The sequence below is a fragment of the Geospiza fortis genome, unplaced genomic scaffold (assembly GCF_000277835.1).
Source record: "Geospiza fortis unplaced genomic scaffold, GeoFor_1.0 scaffold356, whole genome shotgun sequence".
Taxonomy (NCBI): Eukaryota; Metazoa; Chordata; class Aves; order Passeriformes; family Thraupidae; genus Geospiza; species Geospiza fortis.
Window position 1 is genome coordinate 162,336 of NW_005054544.1, and position 21,890 is coordinate 184,225.

Here is a 21,890-nt window from a genome sequence, read left to right on the forward strand (position 1 = left end):
TTTAAGGAATGTTGTTTGTATATCTAGAACTACTAAAGATCTGCTCCACAGTAGTTGTGGTCACTTGATATCCTTCATGCTTATGCAATTTTTAAAAAGTTTGGTTAAAACAGACTTGCATTGGGGTCACATTGTACCCTGGAGTACAAACTGCATGACAAACAGGAATGTTATTCCAAGTAGACATACTTTTTGGGACAGTGGAGCATGGATTTTGTACACAAACACAAGCTGCCATTAATTTACTTTATATAATAAATGTATAAAACATTCCAGCGAACGTGCAATATGTAAATACTGTAAATAACAAGCGTAAGTAATAAAGTGTTTGGTATTAAGTTGTTCTCAGTTTGCTTTCTGGTCACTGCATCCAGGTTAAAAAACTACCTTCTGTCAGCTACTGTAATTTATCCACACTTCCATCTCTTTCCACAAAAAGTTCACTTGTGTAAGAAGGAAAGGTGTACTCTCCTCAGAGTTCAGTAACCTGGACACCCTGGATTTATGAGGATGGATAGATCTGTGTGTTTCAAACCCACAGAATGCCCAGACTACCAAGGCTGCCCAAATTCTCTACAGCATTTTAAAATGGAATATTTTTTAAGATTAACAGATGTTCTGATGTTTTTGTTTGGGTTTTGGCTTTGGTTTGGGGAGGGGCTTTCTGTTTGTTTTTTAATAATGTGCAGTCTGTTCATGATATTGCAAGGCAATCTAATCAGAAGATATCCAGGCAATCATTTTAGTCTTGTAGAATTTTTAAGGAGTTGGTGTTACTCCAAAAACTTTGGCATACATTTCCCTTTCTTCCTTAAATCAGATATTAAATCCAGTTGTCACAGTAAAAGGACTCAAACAGGAAGAAAAATTTTATGTGCAACCTATAAATCCATGTATTGGATTTGCATGGCCAGGTTTTGGTAGTGGAGGGGCTACAGGGGTGGCTTCTCGGAGCAGCCGCCAGAAGTTCTCCGTGTCCAGCAGAACCAATGCCAGACAGCTCCAGGATGGACGTGCTGGGCCAATCAGAAATGGTAACACCTATGGGATAACACAGTTGAGAAGGGAAAAGTTACTGCACAGTTACAATTGCAGCCAGAGAAGAGCAGGGTGAGAACATGAGAGGAACAGCTCTGCAGACACCAACCAGGGTCAGTGCAGGAGGGGCAGGAGGTGCTCCAGGCACCAGGGCTGAGATTCCCCTGCAGCCCCTGGTGCAGCCCATGGTGAGGCAGCTGTGCCCCTGCAGCCCATGGGGACCCACAGGGATGCAGAGATCCACCTGCAGCCCATGGAGGAGACCCACACTGGAGCAGGGGTGCCTGAGAGGAGGCTGTGACCCTGTGGGAGGCCCGTGCTGGAGCAGGGACCTGCAGGGCTGTGGAGAGAGGAGCCCACTCTGGAGCAGGTTTGCTGGTGGGACTTGTGACCCTGTGGGGGCCCCAGGCTGGAGCGGCCTATGCCTGAGGGCCTGCTCTCTGTGCAAGTGATCCACACTGCAGCAGTTTGGGGAGGAACTGGTGCGTGTGGGATGGACTCACATCGGAGAAGTTCATACAGAACTATTTCCAGTGGGGGGGACCCCATGTCAGAGTAGGGGAAGGACTCCTCCTCCTGAGCAGCAGCAACAAGCTGGGATGAACTGACCATAACCCCCATTCCCATCTCCCTGCACTGAATTTGTAATAATTTCAGTTAAAATCCTCAGCATGAGTCTGTCTTGTCCATGACATTATTTGGTGAGTGACCTCTCCCAGTTCTTATCTCAACCCATAAACCTTTCATTTTATTTCCTGTCCTCTCTCCAGTTGAAGAGGGGAGCAAGAGAGAGGCTCTGGTGGGTGCCTGGCATCCAGCCAGGGCCAACACACTACAAAAAAACCACTTTTATCTTAATACTGGCATTTATAGTTTCCATTCTATCCTCAGTTTGAACCACAAAATGTAAAACCAAAACCAAACACAACCCTCCTCACCCTGAGAACGATAGGAGCTGAGATTCTGGAAACTGCTTTCAGTGATGACTACATGCTAAGTTCCATGTCTCAGTGGATGCAATACCTGCCTGCAGAAAACATGGTTGTTAAAGGAATCAACTTCTATGGGATTCACTAAAGCTGCTCATCTGCAGTAAACGTGGGTGGAACTCTGAGCTTTGCTGTGGTTCCACTGACAAGACCACACACTAATACTTAACATGGGAGTTTAAAATATTGAAGCTTTCTTTTTCTAGTAGGATACCCAAAATCTGGCTAAACAAAAACCTACAAGAAAATCTCCTTGTAAAAGGGAAATAGCAACTTATTAATTATTTCATCAATTAATATAAATAAATTAATCCTCTAGAAGTTTTCTCTACATTTAGCAGAAATCATCATGCTCTGACAGAAAACACACCTATACTAGACTATAGCAGACTTTTTTTTAGTCTTAACTTTACCACTTATAACAAGCTGTGGGGGCAGGGAGGGAGAAACAGGAGTCAGTTCTGTATTTTCTCATTCAAAATTACATTTTTCATGAGTGGTATTTTGGATGTGTGAGCGCTTAGTCATCTGTATGATACATGATTTGTGTCTTAATCCTGTTTTCACTGTTTCTTCTTGAACCAGTTCTGTGCAACTGTCCTTCTTGAAGGCAACCGCTGTTCTGTACTCTGGGCTTCTACAAATTTATATAAAATACCATTGTGCACCTTCCCCTCTTCCATTAAAAAAAACCTACTAATTATAAATCAACCAGCTTTTTCTTCCTTGTAGAGGAAGTGAATTACTAAGTCACTAGATTGCTTGCTGAAAGTCTGTCTCAAGGCTGAAACTTTTAAAATGTGAACTGAATTCAACACGAGTTTCGACTAAGTATCACTTTACAGGAAGATTCCTAAGCCCAGTGAAGGTAAACAACCATATCTTCTTATTTCCTTTGTTACCCCAGCAGCTCAAAGATAAAGATTTAAGACCTTTCAATCTTAGCCTCAATATGCAGGAAACTATGGGCTGAATTCCTACATAGCCATGAATGGGAAAGCACAAACCATCATGTTCTCAATCTTATGAGTTATTTTACTTCCACTGGAATATTTGAAATGACCATTCTGGCAGGGAATAACACTAGATTACGTCTAAATACTTCCACCTTTGAGGTTAGTGCATCAAACCACATTTAGGATGTTTTGTCTCCAACTGCCCATCATTTTCACCCATTTACTTTGTCAAAACATTAATAAACAAATGAAAATTTTTTTTCCAGAGTCAGTACTTAATAGGATCTGAAATAGTGTATAACTCTTTGTCTCTGAAAAGTGAAACAGCTATTAGCTTCCAATTCCTAGCTTGTTTTTAGAAGCCAAAACTGATGGTAATGCAATAATGTGTGAAGATTCTGATTTCTGTATTTAAGTATTCCTTCTACCATCTGCCTTTTCTAAGCAAGTTCTGAAGTTTTATGTCTGATTGAAATTTTAGCACAAAACAGAAATCTCATTAACACAAACACATCTATTCTACAGCGAAAGTCCCAAGAAACTTAATCCCCATTGTGAAGTCTGCAACAAAGAGTGACACCAGGATTCCAACCTCCCCACGAATAACACAATCTTCTGTTGAAATCCATCTCTCCCAAAAGGCTGAGCAAGTGACAAGTACATAGACTACAAGTTTGGAAGGCAGCAAGAGACAAAAACAAGGCTAAATAAGAAAACAAATTTTATAGATCCAGTTTTACAGATAATGTGGTAATGCTAGTTCATACCAATGCTGAGAATATCCAAAACAAGAAAATCATCATGGTATCACTTATATTACTGATCTCAGTACATTTACATGTCTAAGGCAGACAGGAAGGGTGATACTCAGAAAAGCAGGCATAGACTTTTACAAAGCATTCAAATTTTGTCCAAGAGCAGAACTGTCTACTTACTGGCCTTCTGCTAACTTAGTATTTTATTACAGATGGACTGTCTTTACACTGAACTATACTCTCAAAGAACACTTTTGACAGGCTGTACATCCTCCTGAGTAAATCTGGAAATACTGTCTGACCCTCATGTAGGAACTGGGATTACAGCAAATTTCTCATCCACTGTATTGCGAGTATTTTACTACAGTGAGAAACAATATGTGATTTCACATTTCAGCTTTAAAGCAGGTATGTTTTTTCCTCAAAGTAAATGCTGTGTTACTTGTGCTTATGTCAGTGTGCTAGCAACTGACCAGAAGACTAAAGGAAGACTTAGACAGTTCTATCAGGCAGCAGATCTTTCAGTCTAGCAGGCTCCATGTGAAACAGCTTCTATCCAAAGGTTGCCTAATGACACTGGGATGACACACCTAAGTTACACATCAACTATTATCTCACAGACTACCATTGAAAGTTGACTGAAATCAACTCACTGAGGACAAGACCTCAGTTCACTTAGCATTACATATAAAGAAGCAAGGTGTTACTTTCGCAGTGCTTGTGAGAAAGCACTTGAAGAGTTTACAGAAAAATTTATACTGAATTATATACTTTATAACTACATTAATGTGTGACAAAACAGTTGATCATGTAATCCAATTAAAACCTTTCTATATTTTTTCATTAGATGACAGAACAGCTAAAATACAAAATTAAACTGAGTAAGTACTGAATGTAGAGGCATAATTTTACAATTTAAATACATCAATCAAGTAAACTTTACATATTTCAGAAGAAGCTAATTATTTTCTTTTAGAAATTGTATGATGAAGCATTAATGATACTTCTCCAAAAATGCTTTACAGCATCTAAGACATTGCTCGTAAACAGTTTCAAAGTCCTTTTCGCTCCCCTAGAAAAGAAAAGAGGAAAAAGACTTTAAGAATAACAATAGTGGCTGAAGAGCAAATACAAATTGCAGACTGGTTTTTCTGCTGTCAGTAATGGCAAACAAAAGACATTAGGAAAAAATAAAAACTGTGCAAATATTTGGTGATAGCTTTGGCATATTTCTCTCTAATTTGAGCTCAGGTATTTCTACAGACAAACTCTGTGACTTTGTATTCAACAGTTCTGCATGACTTTCCTTCATGTACTTCTTCCACTCTTGAGTCTTTTAAGTCTTTTCCTTTTTTAGGTTCACACTAACCTGTCATGTTGAATTTCACAGTTTAATGAAGCACTGTGTGGAAACAAAATGCCCAAAACAAACCTCTTTTTGTTTTGAACCTGCTTCCCACTAATACCATTTGCTTACCATTATACCTTATTCTCTACTTCCTGCGTAATGGATAGCAATTTCTTATTCAGCTTTCCCCATAATATTAAGATTTTATAGAACTCTACTGCATCTTCATCCACTTCTGTTTCCTAAACTGAAGAATGTTGTCTAATTGTTTGCTTTTGGCTGGCATTATCTAGCTCTTTTGACCACCTGTGTCAATGGCTATGTCTCTAACTTTCCTGATCATATCCTCTTTGTAACAAGGCTGATCAAACAGGGTTTCACCCAATATTGAAAATACAGGTGCACTGCATTATTTTAATTTAAATAAATGTTATAAGCATAGTAACATTTTCCTTTCCTAACCCAGTAATACATGGTTTTCTTAAGTTACAAAAAAAAAAGTTTACAATTCAATTTGTGTAACATCAGATTATGTATCATATGCCAACTGGGGGATCTGGGAAGATTATACTGCACACACAATTTTTAATCAAGCCACCCTAAGAATTTCTTACACATACATAGTATGGATCTTCAATGATAAGCTGCTTCTGTGGATCATAAGTTCCAAGTAGCTCAATTTTGGCCTTGCAGTCCTTAACTTGGTTGCTTTTCCTGTTCAAATCTCTGTAGAAGAGAAAATAAAATTTTTCCTTGAATTTTCCTTCAGAATTCTGGCATCAATGTTCATGACCATTTCTAGACAACACAGGAAAACAATGTCTCTGGACTCCATCAGTCCTGTGGACTTTGTGCTGCTCCTTGTTCTGGTTTTTCTTGTTATGTGGGGTCTTTTTTAATTGAGTATGGAAGACATAAACTGAATTCAGAGCATAAATAAGCAGTCAGGCACTTTACCCATAGCTTAAAAAAAACTTTTTAACAGTTTTAACTTTTTAAGTTCATCAAGTTCATTCTCAAATCGATGATTAGTACTTTCAACACTCACCTTTAGCTTGTACTGAACAAAAAACAATGGAAATTATCCAGGTATTTTTCCAGAAGTATGAGTAAGACTCTCCTGTCTGCTCAAAGCCACTGTTTTAGATTGCTATGCTCTAGCTCTTGTGAAATCCTACCACATCCAGTTAACAGAAAATGGTAAATCAGGGAGCTACGCCTGTTTTCCTTTTGATATACTGTAGCATTTTACCAACTGTCACATCCTCTTCCTTCTACATTGCTTCTCATTGATAAAACATTCTAGTTTTGAGATGGCATTTTCTCTATTTGCTTAAAAATGGCCATTTGTTATCCCAAAAATGATCATCTGTTATCCATACTTAAAATGGACCTCTCATCATCTTCAGATTAAAGGCAGCTCAGTACTATCATCTTTACAATGAAATTCCAAAACATACTACATTATTTTAATATTACACATCTTCATACCAAATCATTTTACTTACTCACCATTACAAAAGGCAAAGAAATCCCTTGTGAATACTTAGTCATAACCATATCAGCTTTAAGAAATTAAAATTATTAATTCTGATTAGGAAATGAATTTCAGATAGTTTAGAAATAGCAGTGAGAACACAGTACTGGTTTTGCTTGAAGAAAAATCAGAGATCCTCTATCAAGCTATTGCTTGAATTTACAGATTTTTCAATAAATTCTCTAGCCTTCTATTATTAAAAAAATGTCAGACCATCTTCTTAAAGTTTTTTGGCATACCACTTATTGAAGAGGTGAGGGTCAGATGGCTCTGGTACTAAAGAAAAGACACATCCCAAATCTTCCTTTTCTGACAGGCATTCCATCAACACCTGGAATCAGCTTGCCCTCCTAGAGCTACAAATAAGCATTCCTAGGCAAAACAGCTGAACTCAGTGCAAGCTAAAGGCAAAACTTTTGCACAGCAGCAGCAATATCTCTGTTATAGTTCTGATATTTCTTCTGCTCTAGAGCTCATATCATATAAATTGTTAATTCAAATTTCTGTTTAAGAATTCAACTGAAAATAGAAGGAAGCCTTGTCACGTCATTGCCTGAGACACTGCAATCAAGCCAAGTGTTACATACCCTCCATTCATGAAGACTGTGGAAGAGAGCTTATTCAAGACATTCTAGAAAATTCAACAAAATCACACTTATTTCAATTAAGTGGTGCTGCTTCTAGAAGACTTTATGTGCCACTAATAGGGTCTTTATTTAGGTTTTGTTGTTGGTTCTGGTGGTTTGGTTTGGGCCTTTTTAAACTAACTTGACAATAGCCCTTACAAGCACTTTGACACTTGTAGTTTATTAAATTCAGCTCCTTAACTCTCAATATGTATGTAATTGAGTAGAAATTTTGCTAGTGATATCCAAAAATTTACACTAGGCAGCTACTTTACCAGATCTTTCTTAAGGACGCTTAGCTAGAGCACAGCTAACAATAAAACAAGACTTCCCCAAGCTAACAACCTTGCTAATTTCAGAGTTCCCTCTCTTTTTCTACATAAAAAGTAAAAAAAAACCCACATCATATTTAATCCTTCCAAGTTCCCAGTTTGTCTTTTAATTGCCATGCAATTAGAAAAACTGATCACTTCAATCAAGACAGTAAGTACATCCTCATTCCTAATTATACAGGCATCAGCTGTATATAGCACAAAGTAACTAAATTTCCATGTCCTTCATCCTTGAGTGGCACGTATCACACAAATAAACCATTGAGTTCTGGCTCAATAAACTTATTAGAAGTGAAGAATTCGTCCATTAGCACATCATTCACATACATGTAAAAAAAAAAACCCAAACAAAGAAACCCCAACATAAGCTAAGCAGTAAAATGTGACATCTGTGTTCAAAGTGACTTATGAGACATCACTACAAGTAATCCATATGAATTTGTTCCATTTCTTCATACATTACCTTAGGTTGCTCTCATCCATACAAAGTATATGATCAAAGGTCTGGAAATCCTCTTTAGTAATCTGGAAGTAAAAATAGGTGCTTTAGCCTACAAACTGCATTTGATTAATGAAAGGGGGGAAAAAGTGTTTTCAAATTCTGTAGCTATGACTTATTTAAAAATACACAGGTGGAAAGTATAGAACTGCACCTTTATACAATTTTACAACAACTTACAACATTTTAAATATATTTTACCATGATTATTTATCCATTTCTGCAAACCTTCCACAAAAACACAAACCCAAGTCAGCCATTTAACCAACCTTTTCTTTTTCCTTTTACATTTCATGGATCAACTTAGAATATTATTAAAAACAACATTTCTAGTACTTTTCAACTACTAAAACTAAAGCAATTTCCAATTATGGGAACCATGCAATAAAATGGTTAAAAAATAAAACAAAAAAATTACTTTCTTGATAGGACAACAAAAATGTAGGTAACCTGGAATCAATTGCAATACTTCCAATCTAGAAATCTGCCACTGCACAAGAACATATACCAAGTGAAACTTAAAGCTGAAGTATGAAGGCATGAGTTACAATCTCTTAAAAACAAATGCAGCAACAGTATTTTAGACCATGTAAATTCACAAAATTTGTAGTATGATAGATACAATAGATAGTAGATAGATTGTAGTAGATAGATACAATAGATCTGGGATCTATTGTACATTTTTTTACCATCGTATCATCTGTTCTTTTTCTTTCTTGTAATTTATTGACTCCTAAACAAGAGTATCAATTAAGTTCAGACATCTGAGTTCAAGTCATGTAGGCAAACACAGCAGATAAACCACTGACTTAAATACTAATGTCATCTTCTTGTTATAAGGATGGCTGGAGATGTTTGCCAGTTTTCATTTTATTTCAGTTTACATTTAAGCCTTAGTTTAGGGTAAAATCTTCCCAGACCATGGCCCCAGTGCTGGTATAAGATATCTGAACCAGGTGTCTATAATGAGGATGAAGAAATGGAATAAAATTTTTAATACTAGAGTTCACTTTAGGACTGTCTTTCATGTATAGTCCTGTGTGAAGCATCACAACCAAGAAACTTGGGAAGGTTGTTCAGAACAGGTTTTCTGGCAGGCATCCCTACAAAGGAAGGGCTAGAGAAGTGAGTAAGCAAGGAAACAGGCAAAAGGCAAAACACAGTATCCCATAAGTCAGAGTTTTCACTCGTAAAAATATTTATGTATTAAAAAAAAAAAAAGGTTTAGATGGAAAAATGGAAAAACAGCCACTTGTTTTCTTTGTGCAAACAGCAAATAGATACTGATTAAGCTCCCATAACAAGGAGCAAGAAAAGACAGAAATTATCATCAGAATAAAGCCATAAATGAAACATTACACACAAAGAGAACTGAAGAGGAAAGGTCAGGAATGAACATGAAAAGAAAGGGTTAATGATGAAAACTAATGCACACTTGTTTATTTTCACTGTAAAAATATTTGCTGTATTCATGCAGTGCCTCTGACCTATGAAAATATTTTTGCAGTGGAAATAGCTCTGTTTTCCTGGCAAATCTAATCAGGACTTCTACAAGCTGCTTCTGATTGCTCTACACAGCTGAACACTTGCCCCTGTGAAAATAAGAGGGCACTGATTTCTTTGTTGTATGGACAAATGGAAGAATAAACTAGGAACACTTGACAGTGTGACAGTGATTACCCTATGACCAGCACTAATGCAGTTGCAAATGCCGCCCTAAAACCAAGGTTACCATTTGGCTTGTGCTTTTAAGCCATAACACAGAGTCAGTTAAAAAAAATAAAAAAGCTTTAATTGAGCAAACTAGAGTGAACTGAAGGTACTCCTCAAAACTACTAAAACTAGTACTTTGGGTGATTAAATTGAGGATGTAAAAATTTAGATACATTTTGAGAAGTGTAGTGGAGAGTTCAAGTAGTCAACTTTGGATGAAACTAAGCAGATAACAATAACTTTACATTTAAAAAATGCATATAACAATTATTAAATTATTAGCGAAACATTTCAGTTTATTTACAGAAAGGAAATCTCATTTTCTGTCTGAAACCCACAGAGAGGTAGTAATCCTCAAATTTACCCAGTTGTGAAACAGTATTTAATACAACCTTCTTCTAATCTCAATTTCATATTTAACGCAAATGCATGGTATGAGTCATACCAAAATCAATTTTTGCCTCAGCATGAATAAAAGTGAAAATTATTAAAACCTTTCTGGTTTGTGCATGAAGAATAAGAGCCTAGAGAATTTCATACAGCAACCTGCCATTAGCTAAAATGATAACAACTTTATTTTATATATAAATATATAATTTGCTTTTCTACTTCACTTTTAACTTAGAATATCACTGTACATGATGGTAAGACACAACCAATTTAAAATTCTCTTTTACATAAACCATTCTTGTAGTACTGAATTTTAAAAAAAAGCTAAAATCTATGATCATAATTATGCAAAAATTACATGAGAGAAGGTGCCTTTCACTGGGTGGGTAACAATCTTCCAGAGGACTGAAGACAATAATTGTACAGTACTTTGAAGGCAACAGAAGATAAATCCCTACTCTCTATTTCTGCAGCTTCTATTATTAAATCTTCTTTTATCTGTTCTGAAACAAGCGTCACACAAAATTCTATCCTTAAGTTTGTCTCTAAAAGCAAAGCAAATACACTTCCACTTGTACTAACCTGACCACTCTGAAAAGTCCTGTTCTACACTGTCAAGTACCTCTTTTTTCAGAAGTACCACAAGACCACATCAGGTCTGAGAATCAGCAGAGACCATCTGACAGAAGTTTAGGAAAACAAAAAAGAAATTTGGAGTTACGTTGTTAACATCAGTGCAAAATAAACAGTTATCTCCAGTTCAGGGATTTGAAGATTTTCTTTACAACAGAAACTATGTGTACTGGAATGATTTAGACAAATTTTCATCCTGTTAAGTCTTTCATTTTATTGCCTCATTTTTTTAATTTTCTCTCCCTGTATATGTAACATTTTAAGATCTTCTGACTGGAAAATCTCTTTATTTGCCAGAATGTATAAGCAAATGTCTTCATTAAAATGTTTTCATTCCTTCTCTGCCAAAGGAAGATATAAAGATTTGCTTTAAGACAGAGGATCAACTTGTTTTGGGTCCTTTGTTTTAATTTAACTGCTCACAAACCACTCTAGGAATACCTAGAAGAACAGTTCTCAAGTTTCCAAGGTATCTTCTAGGAAGACAAATATGTCACACGACTGAAACACTGACTGAATAATTTCAGTACCATTTAGCTTGTATATTGACAAATTATGATGTTTGTAAGAACTGATAAACAGTAAATCCGGATGTTGTAACAGGAAAAGATCACAACAGACTTTTGCAGTGATTATTCTAATAGTAAATTATTGAAAAATCTGAAATTGTGCTGTGCTTAATTCTGCTTCATATAAACAGAGATTAACATCAGGAGAGGTTAGCAGAGGGCAATTGACAAATTGAGAGAATTTATTTTTGGAAGTCAAAAATCTAAACATGTAGTCTTTGAAAAGTGAAAGAAGTAAATATGACCTCAGTGAGGTCCAGAAAAATTCTGAAGGGAACAGAAATGTAAGATAATAACAAGACTACTTGATCTTTTTGTCAATACAAAAACTAGTGGCGTAAACTCAAACTAAGTAAAGGTCAAGCCCTAAAGGAATATCTTATATCCAGAGAATAGTTAACTGAAGTAAATTATGTGCATTTATATGAGTGTCTGAATGATTTAAATAGATGCAGACACATTTACTTCCAATCTCTCTGGAATTCAGTATGGAAATACATGTTCTCTTGTTAATGAAAACAGATACAAGTTTAGGTAAAACTTAGAGGATTTCACTAAATGGCAAACCTGCCTTTGACTTAAGAATGCTTCAAGGGTATGTTTTCCTCTGAAGTTACCAGCAACTGTGCTACTAATCTTGGGTTTGAGTGCTTTCATTTTAATTTAGCACTCCAGATATTTTTAAAAGATCTACATGCAAGCGCAGAAGCTTTTTGTGATGGATGAAGAGGTATTCTACTTCTTTTTGGACCTGCTAAATAAATATACAATTCCTTGCTGAAGGATGCATCACTGATTACTAGAGTAAGACCATTTTTAAAAAGCATTTTAAAATGCTCAGAATACTAAACATTTGGAGGCAGGAGTTTTCTACAATGCAGAAACTGGTTCAATGCTTTCCAGTTATACTTCCAATGAACCTTAATAACAAAAAACTAATTAAGCTCAACTAGAAGAGTTAAGTCACTCTGGAGTCCTTTAAAAAACTGCACGGAGTATTTATTTATTTATTACTTGATGCTTAACCATGCACTGGTCAAATGACTTCTATGATTGCAATGGTTAGGGCACAGGTATGAGTAAGGAAGAAAAGATACTCTCTTCTACCTGTCGCGCTTTATGTGCTGTCTCAATGCCATGATTTCTTAGACAACTTAAAGCCCTTGAATCTGGGAAGCGCCCCACGTTCCAGTCTGAAACAGCGGCACTGTCTGTCCTCCACTGTAACAACAGAACAAATACATAGACAGATTTAAAGAAAATTAAAGTACAGTACCTGCCTGGCAATATGACTCATGGGAATGCCATGCTTCTTCATGCAATTCTGTCCTCGATAGTCAGGAGGGCTTCCTATTTCATAGGTAGATGTCGCTGCACTGTCTATCCTCCACTACAGAAAAACAAATTCATATTTTTATGTTTCTTTCCTTACTGCTTATATTCTGATTGGCTGTGAGACAGTTATTTCTTGGAACAGAAAGAAATAGCTTACCTTATTTTCAAGCTTCTCATCAGTCACAAGTTTTCTGAAAACTGCTTCAGCTATTGGAGAGCGACAGATGTTTCCTATGGAAACAAGAGATTCAAGTGAATTTTCAGACTATTGAAAACAAAAACCAGTAATTGTGTGGATTTTTCCACCCAGATCAGATTAAAGATTTTTATTTACTCAGAATGCAAATCATGCATATGAGAACCCCGAGCCCTGTGCCTGGGTTGGGGCAATCTCCAATATCAGTACAGACTGTGGCAGGAAGGGATTTAGAGGAGCATGGTGGAGGACTTGAGGATACTGGTGGGTGAAAAGTTGGATATGAGCCAGCAGAGTGCACCTGCAGCCCAGAAAGCCAATCATATCCTTGGCTGTACCGCAAGCAGCATGGCCAGCAGGTCGAAGGACGTCTTAAAAATGCATGCAGAAATTCATATTTGAAAAGAATGAAGGGTCTCAACAAAAAGAAAAAGCCTTTTCAACTATTACTTTAGTTCTTTCTACCTTTTCATCCTCAGAAATTTTCAGTAACTAGATGGAATATTCATAATATTTGATTTGTCATGCAGATTGCAGTAATTCATACACACAAATTTTCTGTTCCCATCAGACATAATGTGTAACTTTGCTCATCTCTGATTTTTGAGCAGATTAAGTATAAAATACCAGAAATGGCAAGACCCATCTCTATACTCTTAAATTAATCACTCTCCTACTACTGATTAAATTCTTTCCAAATCTCAAACTATTAAAAGCAAAAAAAATAAAGCCAATGAATAAAGCTAAATTTCCATCAGCAAAAAGAAATTTTTACATGAGGCACTTAATCTCATTTTTAAACAAAACACCAAGGTAGATACTTCATTGCTAGAGAGAAGCTGCTATGACCTGGGCATTAAATAACTGCTGTCATACATCAACTAAAAGAATCACAAAGAAGGAAGTGAAGGTCTGAAGCAACACAAATTGACTATCAAAGATTTAGAGAACATCAAATCAACTAAATGGCAAAAGGAACAAGCTAACCACTGAAAAACTGATCTTGCCAAAACGTTAAGTGAGTTCTGATGTCATCAGATCTTCTTCCAGGAGAAAACATACTAATTCCATTGTTTGAATTAGTTTATTTCATGCACAGAAATGAAATCAGTCTTGGAAGAAAAATAAAACAGGAAAATTTTGGGGCTCCCTATGTGGTTAAGTGAGAAAATAAGTAAGTACTATTAATTATGTAAATGCTTAAAATATGGTAATAAAGTAAAAAAATAATCTCAGTTTTTGAGTGAGTTAAAACAGTACAATTTCAAAACATGGTAACATACAGCACAAGGCAGAAAATAACCTTCATAACAATGAACTCAATTCTTTGATATTGCTAGCCTATACAGCATCACTCCTCTTACAAACACATCAAGCTCCATTTTAAAAAGCATCATGTATCTTAAAAGGCTATTCCAGACACTAATTTCCTCTGGTAGCATAAGACCTTCCAGTTTCAACTTAGTATTTATTCCTGGAAGTCTCTGCTCATCTGATCTTGGTTAACATCAGTCTGTCTTTCCTTCAAGGGTTCAGTATTCAACAGATACAGAACCCTTGCTAAGCTGAGCTAAACTAAACAAACCAAGCTCTCAATCTCTTCATGAAATTAACTGACCTTATCTAATCACTCCAGTTAAGTCAGATCTGCACTTCTAATTTAAATTCACTTTTCTTGAATACTGACAAACAAAACAACAGATTACACTACAGGAAAAGTTTGTTCACATTTGTTTTTTAAATTAAAAAAAAAAGTCTGTAATAGGTACATAGTGTTTTTGAATACAACTTGAGAATTTCTATAATCACCTTTGACTCATTCACGAGTACCAAATTTATGATTATAGCCCCCTATTCCTAATTTGTCCATTCCCTCTCTTTCTTTGTTACTTCAAATAGGTGACCTTTAAGCCTTTTCTCTAAACTATTACATTCTGCTTCCATTACACCAGCTGTTGAGGCCATCCATTTCTTCCTGAACAAAATTTTTCTCTATATAATGATCGCACACAATTGTGCATAAATGGTAACCTTCATTACCACACTCAACATATCAGTAAAAAACAATGATTAATATTCTGGGACCTAGTAATTCATTAACTAGCTCCCAAAATTTCAAAATGGTGGTTTTGAAATAAATCCCTCATGGCTTTTCCCACTTGTTTAGCCTTCTGCTCATAGGGACTGAACTGGTTCCAAATTTTCACTCTTCTACAGCTTGCTCACTTCTTAAAATAAATGCCATAAACATAATCTTTAATGATCTCATATAAAATGCCATAATGAACAGCACCATGATCACCCTTGATTAAACATATTAACTACCACTTCTAGCAGTACCTAGAAACTTCAGCTGGATCATTTCTGAAACCAACACTTAACCCAGTTTGGAACTTAAAAATTCATGTCTTCCCTGATGACACACTCCAGATATTAGCAGAGGTATTAACACTGTTAGGGAACTTCAAGCAGCATTTAAATCTATTTTGGGAACTACGGACAGAATCACAGAACTGACTTAAAAGAAGCTCTTTTACCCACATACTCTGCAATATTATTTTCATCTTAAACAAATTTACCCATGCTACTCCTTGCAACTGTTATCACTCATCTCAAGACTGATGTAAAGCTCTATCTTATCCCACTAACATATGCAAACTTAATTCTTGTTTTCCAGTCACTTTCCTCACTAATTTCTATCTATTTCAGATGCAGCTGTACATCCCACACTGGTCTTTCCAAGCTGTGCATCCTCACAGATCTACAGTATTTCCAAAGTTAGGGACTGACATTCTCCATTAGGAGAATGGAGAAATTTCACAAAAAGAATCATAGGGCAATTAACTTCCTCCTTGGAGTTGAACCATTTGTCTCCTTAAATGTTATCTACACATTATCTTCACTACCTATCCTCCTCTAGTGTGCCCTTCTTCTTTGTTGCATTTCCAACTGATCTGATCATGCTGGCTTTATGTAGAAGGCAGCAGTATTCAAGTTCTCAAAATCTCCACCTTCTCCCTTCTTTTTCTTGCATATCAAGTTCTTTAAGCTGTAGTGACATTTTCAATCATAGAAAACTAGTGCCCAAGGTAGCCAGAGCCCACCTACTGAAATCCTACAAACATCTCCAAATACAATGATTCAAGGAAAAGAGATTTCAATCACAGAATCAGTACTGGAATCATCTCTCAATCACTTTTAAGAAATCATGTCATCACATTCATTTTCTAAGCACAAGGCTTCCAGCGACAGTGACCTAAGCCAACACCTAATTTTTTGAGTTCTTATTCCTGTCTCTGCACTAATCTTTGACCCACACCCAGACACAAATGGAAGCTCTGCTTCTACTGGCAGGAGAGAGAACTTGAATCCATTTCATGCTCAGTTCCATTGCCCATCTCTAAATATGCTGATCCAATCACTTAGTCTCTAAAGTGGTTTTGTATCTTAATTGTTCCTTGTTCAGCTCCCTACTTCTTTCGGAGCTTCCCCAAATGCAAACAAATGCTTTTCTCTTGTTCCTTTCTTTTGCTGCCCGCTGTTAGTAACAAAACTTTTGTTACTTTTCATCCTTTCACATGCAAAAACCTGATTTTTATTCTACTTATGTTTCCATGAATGGTCACTTAATCCAAGTGACTGGAATAATGCTTCCCATCATTTGCACCACTCATCTGGTCTCCTTCACAAGCGTTTAAAACTGACTGGTCACTTCATTATGTTCTGTAGTCAAATTCCTCCTTCCTGTAGTCAGAACTTCATCACAAGTCCTAGTTCTTTCCACCTTGTCACACTCAGCATTCAATTACTTTTGTGAAGAACAATTCAAGGTACAGATTTCAGTTCAGATTCCCTGGTTTTTGCATTCATGTGCATGTATGTGTGTGTGTGTCTCAAAAATCTTTCCCTGCAGCGAGAATACCTATCCTGAATTATTCAACTGCTAGTACATCATGCTTTTCTACTAAACCTAAAGATTCATCAGGAAAACACAGGTTTTCAACACATAAGTACCTAGTTACAGCAATGAGACCCTTAACATATTTTAAGCATAGATCTTGTTTTTCAATTCCAAGATTACTTTTTACAACCATGCTTTCAGCTCTCTAATACTTTTGCATCATTTTGAAACACAGATTAAACAAGACACTGTATTCTTACAGCTATATTACCAATACCACATAGAAGAAAGGTCATTTTCCTTACATTTATCTAACATTCTCTTTATTAAAAAAGACATTTCTTTTTGTCAGCTTGCCAAGAATCTTTATCACAGCAACTGTTTTTCATGACTCCTTCAATGTCTTACCCAACCTATTGCTTTCCCATTCTGCAGCTATAAATAGCATTTTGTCCCATGAAACCTAGTATTTGGCTGTATCTAAAGGCATACAATGAATTGTGACACCTGAACCAGGAAACTCAAATCTCTTTGTAACTGTCATCTAATGTCCTCATACTCACTAAGTTAGCTGCCATTTCAAAAATGATTTTATGCAGTCTACATGCCTGGGCACAATACTCATACTCGGTGATTCACAACAAGCATTAATCACCTGAAGATGTACCCAAACCCACTTTGCTCAACAGTACACCCATCTTACAACTGCTCCTCCACGTCTGGAGTAGATCAGAAAGCCAATGCCTGGTCTAAGATGCCCAGTCAGCTTGTTGTGTTATAGTGGAGACATCATCAGAGAGAAAGAGGCAGACTTATATAACACAGTATCATATTAAGCCCATTTCTGGAGCTCAACTATCAATTACATGAGCTATGTAAGTGTAAAATGAGCAAACTGCATCTTGATTCACCTCCACTTTTAATTCTTTCTTTGCTTAAATGAAAAAAGTACCTTATGGCGCCTTTTCATAGGCTGTAATTACATATGTTGCTGGGTATTTCAATTATTTCTCTGTGATGAGGAACCCTTATCATTAATGTAGTTATGCACATTAACTAGATTGTATTTTGTTGTGTAATGATATGTGCTTATTTCATTACAAACAAAGAACACAATCAATACATATTTAAATAATAGGTTTCTTTCAAAACATTGTAGAAAGAAAATGTAGTTTTTCATGAAGAACTGTCCTTTCTGGAATCCACTCTCACTAGATGTGGCAAACTTTAGAATTAATATACTGCATTAACCAACACTACTGTTAAGTGCAGTTCTAGAAATCTGCTTAGTACTCTTTTCAGCAATAACCTCAGCTATTATTCCTAGTAAAATTTAGAAGGAAAAAGGTATCACTCTTGAAAAATAACCAAAAAACTTAAGCAATCTTAAAGCAGGAACAAGAAACAAGCTGCCTACAAAATTTAACTGAGAAGAGTGTGTTTCACTGGGGAGAAAAAAAAAAAAAAGAAGTGCTTATCGTGTCAATTAGCCTTTCACACTGCATATCACTAAAGTTTTTTTTCATAACCCAGTAACACAGAAGAGGAAATTTAAAAGCTATTTACAACATTTGATTAAGACAATCCATCCTATTAACGCTGGTACTGATTGGTACTTGTGCACCCTTCCCTCAGGCCTAATAATTAATTAATATAAACTATTATGTTACACTAAAAAGAGCTCCTGAATTGGAACCTTGTTACAGTGCAAATCACCACTGTGGGTTTACACAACCACACGTATGAATTGTTTCACAAAGTCATAGAATAGTTTAGTTTGGAAAAGACCCTGAAGATCACATGTGACTGTTAACCCAGCACTGCCAAGTCCCCCACTAACTCATGTTCTTAAGCACCATGTCTACATGTCTGTTAAATACCCATGCAGCCTCAACTATTTCTCTGGGCAGCACCTTCCAATGCTTGACAACCCCTTTGTGATTAAATTTTTCCTAATACCCAATTTAAACCTTCCCTGGTACAACTTAGGGCCATTTCCTCTCATCTTGTCTCTGTTAACTTATTTCAGGTATTGTACAGAGTGGTAAGGTCTCTCCTAACCCTACTTCTCTTGAGACTAAACACCCCCAGCTCCCATAGCTGCCCTTCAAGACTTGTGCTCCAGACCCTTCACCAGCTTTGCTGCCCTTCTCTGGACACATTCCAGCACTTCAATGTCTTTCTTGACTGAAGGGGTCAGAACTGGACACAGCACTTGAGATGCAGCCTCACCAATGCCAAGTACAGGGAGACAATCCCTGCCCTGGTCCTGCTGGCCACACTATTGCTGATTTGGGCCAGGATGCCATTGGCCTTCTTGGCCACCTGGGCACACTCTGGCTCATGCTCAGCTGTGGTCAACGTGCACCCCCAGCTCCTTTTCCACGGGGCAGCTTTCCATACACTCTGCCCGCAGCCTGCAGCACTGCAGGGGTGGTGTGATCCAAGGGCAGGACCAGCACTTGGTCTGATTGAACCTCGTATTGTTGGATTTGACACAGCCTGTAGAGCTCACTCTGCAGAGCCTTTCTACTCTCCAGTAGATCAACACTCCCACCCAACTTGGTGCTGTCTGTGAACTGACTACAGCAGCTCTCAATCCCCTTGTCCAGAGTACTGATTAAGATATTAAACAGGACTGATCCCAACACTGAGCCCTGAGGAATCACTACTCAAGACCAGCTGTCAGCTGGGCGTAAATCTGTTCACCACTACTTTGGGCCCACACATCCAGTTTTTTACCCAGGAAACAGTGCACCCATCCAAGCCCTCAGTAGCCAGTTTTTCCAAGAGAATGCTGAAATGGAGTTAAAGGTTATAGTCAAGTCCAGGCAGACAACCTGCCTCTTTTTCCCATCCACAAGGCAGGTCACCTGGTCATAGAAGATCAGGTCCTTCAAGCAAGACCTGCCTTTCCTAATCTCACCCTGGTTGGGCCTGATGCCCTGGTTGTCCTGTGCCACATGATGGCATTCATGATCATCTGCTCTATGACCTTCCCTGACACCAACATCAGGCTGGCAGGCCTGCAGCTCCCCAGGTCATTCTTTCAAACCTTCTTGCAGATGAGTGTCACATTTGCCAACCTCCAGTCAACCACAACCTCCCCAGCTGACCAGGACTGATGGTAAATGATTGAAAGTGGCTCAGTGAGCACTTCCAGCAGCTCCCTCAGTGCAGGAAATAGGCTGGAAAGCAGCCTGGCAGAAAAGGACCTGGAGCTGCTGGCTGACACCCAGCTGATAGCAGTGTGCCCATGGGGCCAAGCAGGCCAGTGACATCCTGGTCTGTATCAGCAATAGTGTGGCCACCAGGACCAGAGACTGACCAGTGACTGTCCCCCTGTATTCAGTACACACCTCAAACCTTATCTTCAGCTCTGGCCCCTCACTACAGGACACTGAGATGCTGCAGTGAGTCAAGAGAAGGGCACCAAGGCTGGTGAAGGGTCTGGAACATAAGTCCTGTGAGAAGTAGCTGAGGGAGGTGGGGTTGTTTAGGCTGGAGGAAAGGAGGCTCAGGGAGACCTTACTGCTCTCTACAATACCTGAAAGGAGACTGCAGACAGGTAGGAGAACCAACTGGATGTGGCACTTAGTGCTGTGGTTTAGTTGGCAGATTGGGGTTTGGTCAAAGGTTGGACTTGATGATCTTGGAAGTCTTTTCCAAGCTTAGTGAATCTGATTCTATTCTGTGAATCTATGATACTATTCCCCATCCCTGTTTCCAGCTCAGGGAGCTGGTACACAGAGACTAACTGGGCTGAGTGTTCAAGAGAAGGCATTAAACACCTCAGCCCTTTCCTCATCCTTTGTCACTGTTTCCTCCTGCATCCAATAAAGATGGAGATTCTACTTAGCCCTCCTTTTGCTGCTGATGTATTTACAGAAACGTTTTCTTTTTTCTTTTATGGCAGTAAACACTAAGTTCTAGCTGGGTTTTGGACCTTCTAATTTTTCTCCCTGCATAACTTCATGACATCCTTTAATCCTCCCAAGTTGCCTGCCCCTTCTTCCAAAGCTCTTTTCTTCCTTCAGTTCCAGTCAGAACTCCCTGTTTAGCCACACCAGTCTCCTTCCCCATTGGCTCACCCTTCAGCACACAGAGATGGTGATTCCCACTGTCCTTAGAACATCATGTTTGGGAAGGAGGATTCCTATTAATTAAGATTTTTTTTTATACAAAAACATCTGTATAGACCACTAGCTTCTAAATACACACCACTTGATAATCCCTTACTAAAGGATGTCTTGTCTGGATTATTATTAGGGGCTGATTTTTCTCAAAGGTAAACATCAGAACATATTTCAGAAAACTAAACCGTTATTTTGCTATTCAACTAATCTGCACGTCTCCTATTACAACAACAACAAAAAAAAAAGCAGATAGCGAAAAGCCCAAACATTAACTAATGGTTTTGCAACAAACCTGGCAAACTGCCAGGGTTTCACAGCACATGGATAAGATTATATGGGCTAGGAAACAGATCATGTTAACAGCCCTCCTAGAGCAGAGCAGAGAGTCACCCAGCTTGTTATGCCCTGAAGAAAGCAGAAGTTTAGAGAAAGTGTGTACAAAATGGGGATGGCTCTGTAATCTGTGTAGTCAGGTTAGCTACTTGCTGGTTGTGATTATCTTGTTTACCAGTAATTGATTGTCCTAAACTCCAGAAAAGCATTCAGGTGATTTCCGATGCCATCTACACTTCTGTTTCCGGGGACTTTGCATGATAAGATTTACAACTTAACCATACAATATAACAGTAAAAGAAAGTTTCCTATTTCTTCATTTTGGCAGCCTTTCAAAAAAGTCTTATTCTTTTCACTCATTCTCATACCAGATCAAGAATTTCATTGTTAGATCATAACAGATCAGCCTCCATCAAGTTCTTTTTTTTTACTTAAAGTCCTACCCTTCTTTCCCTCTTTTTACAGCAGCTCTTACATTAACTTCAGTGCTTCTTGTTGTGGTTTTCTCTCCCCTTCCCACGTCAGGTGGTCTCAACAGCAAGTCTACGGGCAGGCTCCCCGTTCCCATTCCGCTGTTCCCGAAGCCAGGTGCTGCAGAACCCAT

General features: G+C 37.7%; 1 protein-coding gene across 1 annotated transcript; it reads right to left on the bottom strand.

The window, feature by feature from the left end:
- Nucleotides 1-3,687: 3,687 nt before the first annotated feature.
- ACP1 (acid phosphatase 1) lies at nucleotides 3,688-21,890 on the bottom strand. Its single transcript, XM_005429357.1, has 6 exons — nucleotides 21,762-21,890; nucleotides 12,878-12,985; nucleotides 12,662-12,775; nucleotides 8,045-8,106; nucleotides 5,707-5,812; nucleotides 3,688-4,810 (listed from the first exon to the last, which is right to left on the bottom strand). The coding sequence occupies exons 1-6, from the start codon at nucleotides 21,888-21,890 to the stop codon at nucleotides 4,733-4,735; spliced, it is 597 nt and encodes a 198-aa protein (XP_005429414.1). The 3' UTR covers nucleotides 3,688-4,732.

What these genes read in the sequence shown, in the direction of transcription:
- ACP1 (XM_005429357.1), bottom strand. Translation starts at nt 21,890, where the DNA reads ATGGGTTCTGCAGCACCTGGCTTCGGGAACAGCGGAATGGGAACGGGG. An exon ending in CAAGAAGCACTGAAGTTAAT is followed by an intron (nt 12,986 to 21,761) that starts GTAAGAGCTGCT and finishes TGTTTTCAATAG; the next exon opens with TCTGAAAATTCACTTGAATC. An exon ending in ATGAGAAGCTTGAAAATAAG is followed by an intron (nt 12,776 to 12,877) that starts GTAAGCTATTTC and finishes GTTTTTCTGTAG; the next exon opens with TGGAGGATAGACAGTGCAGC.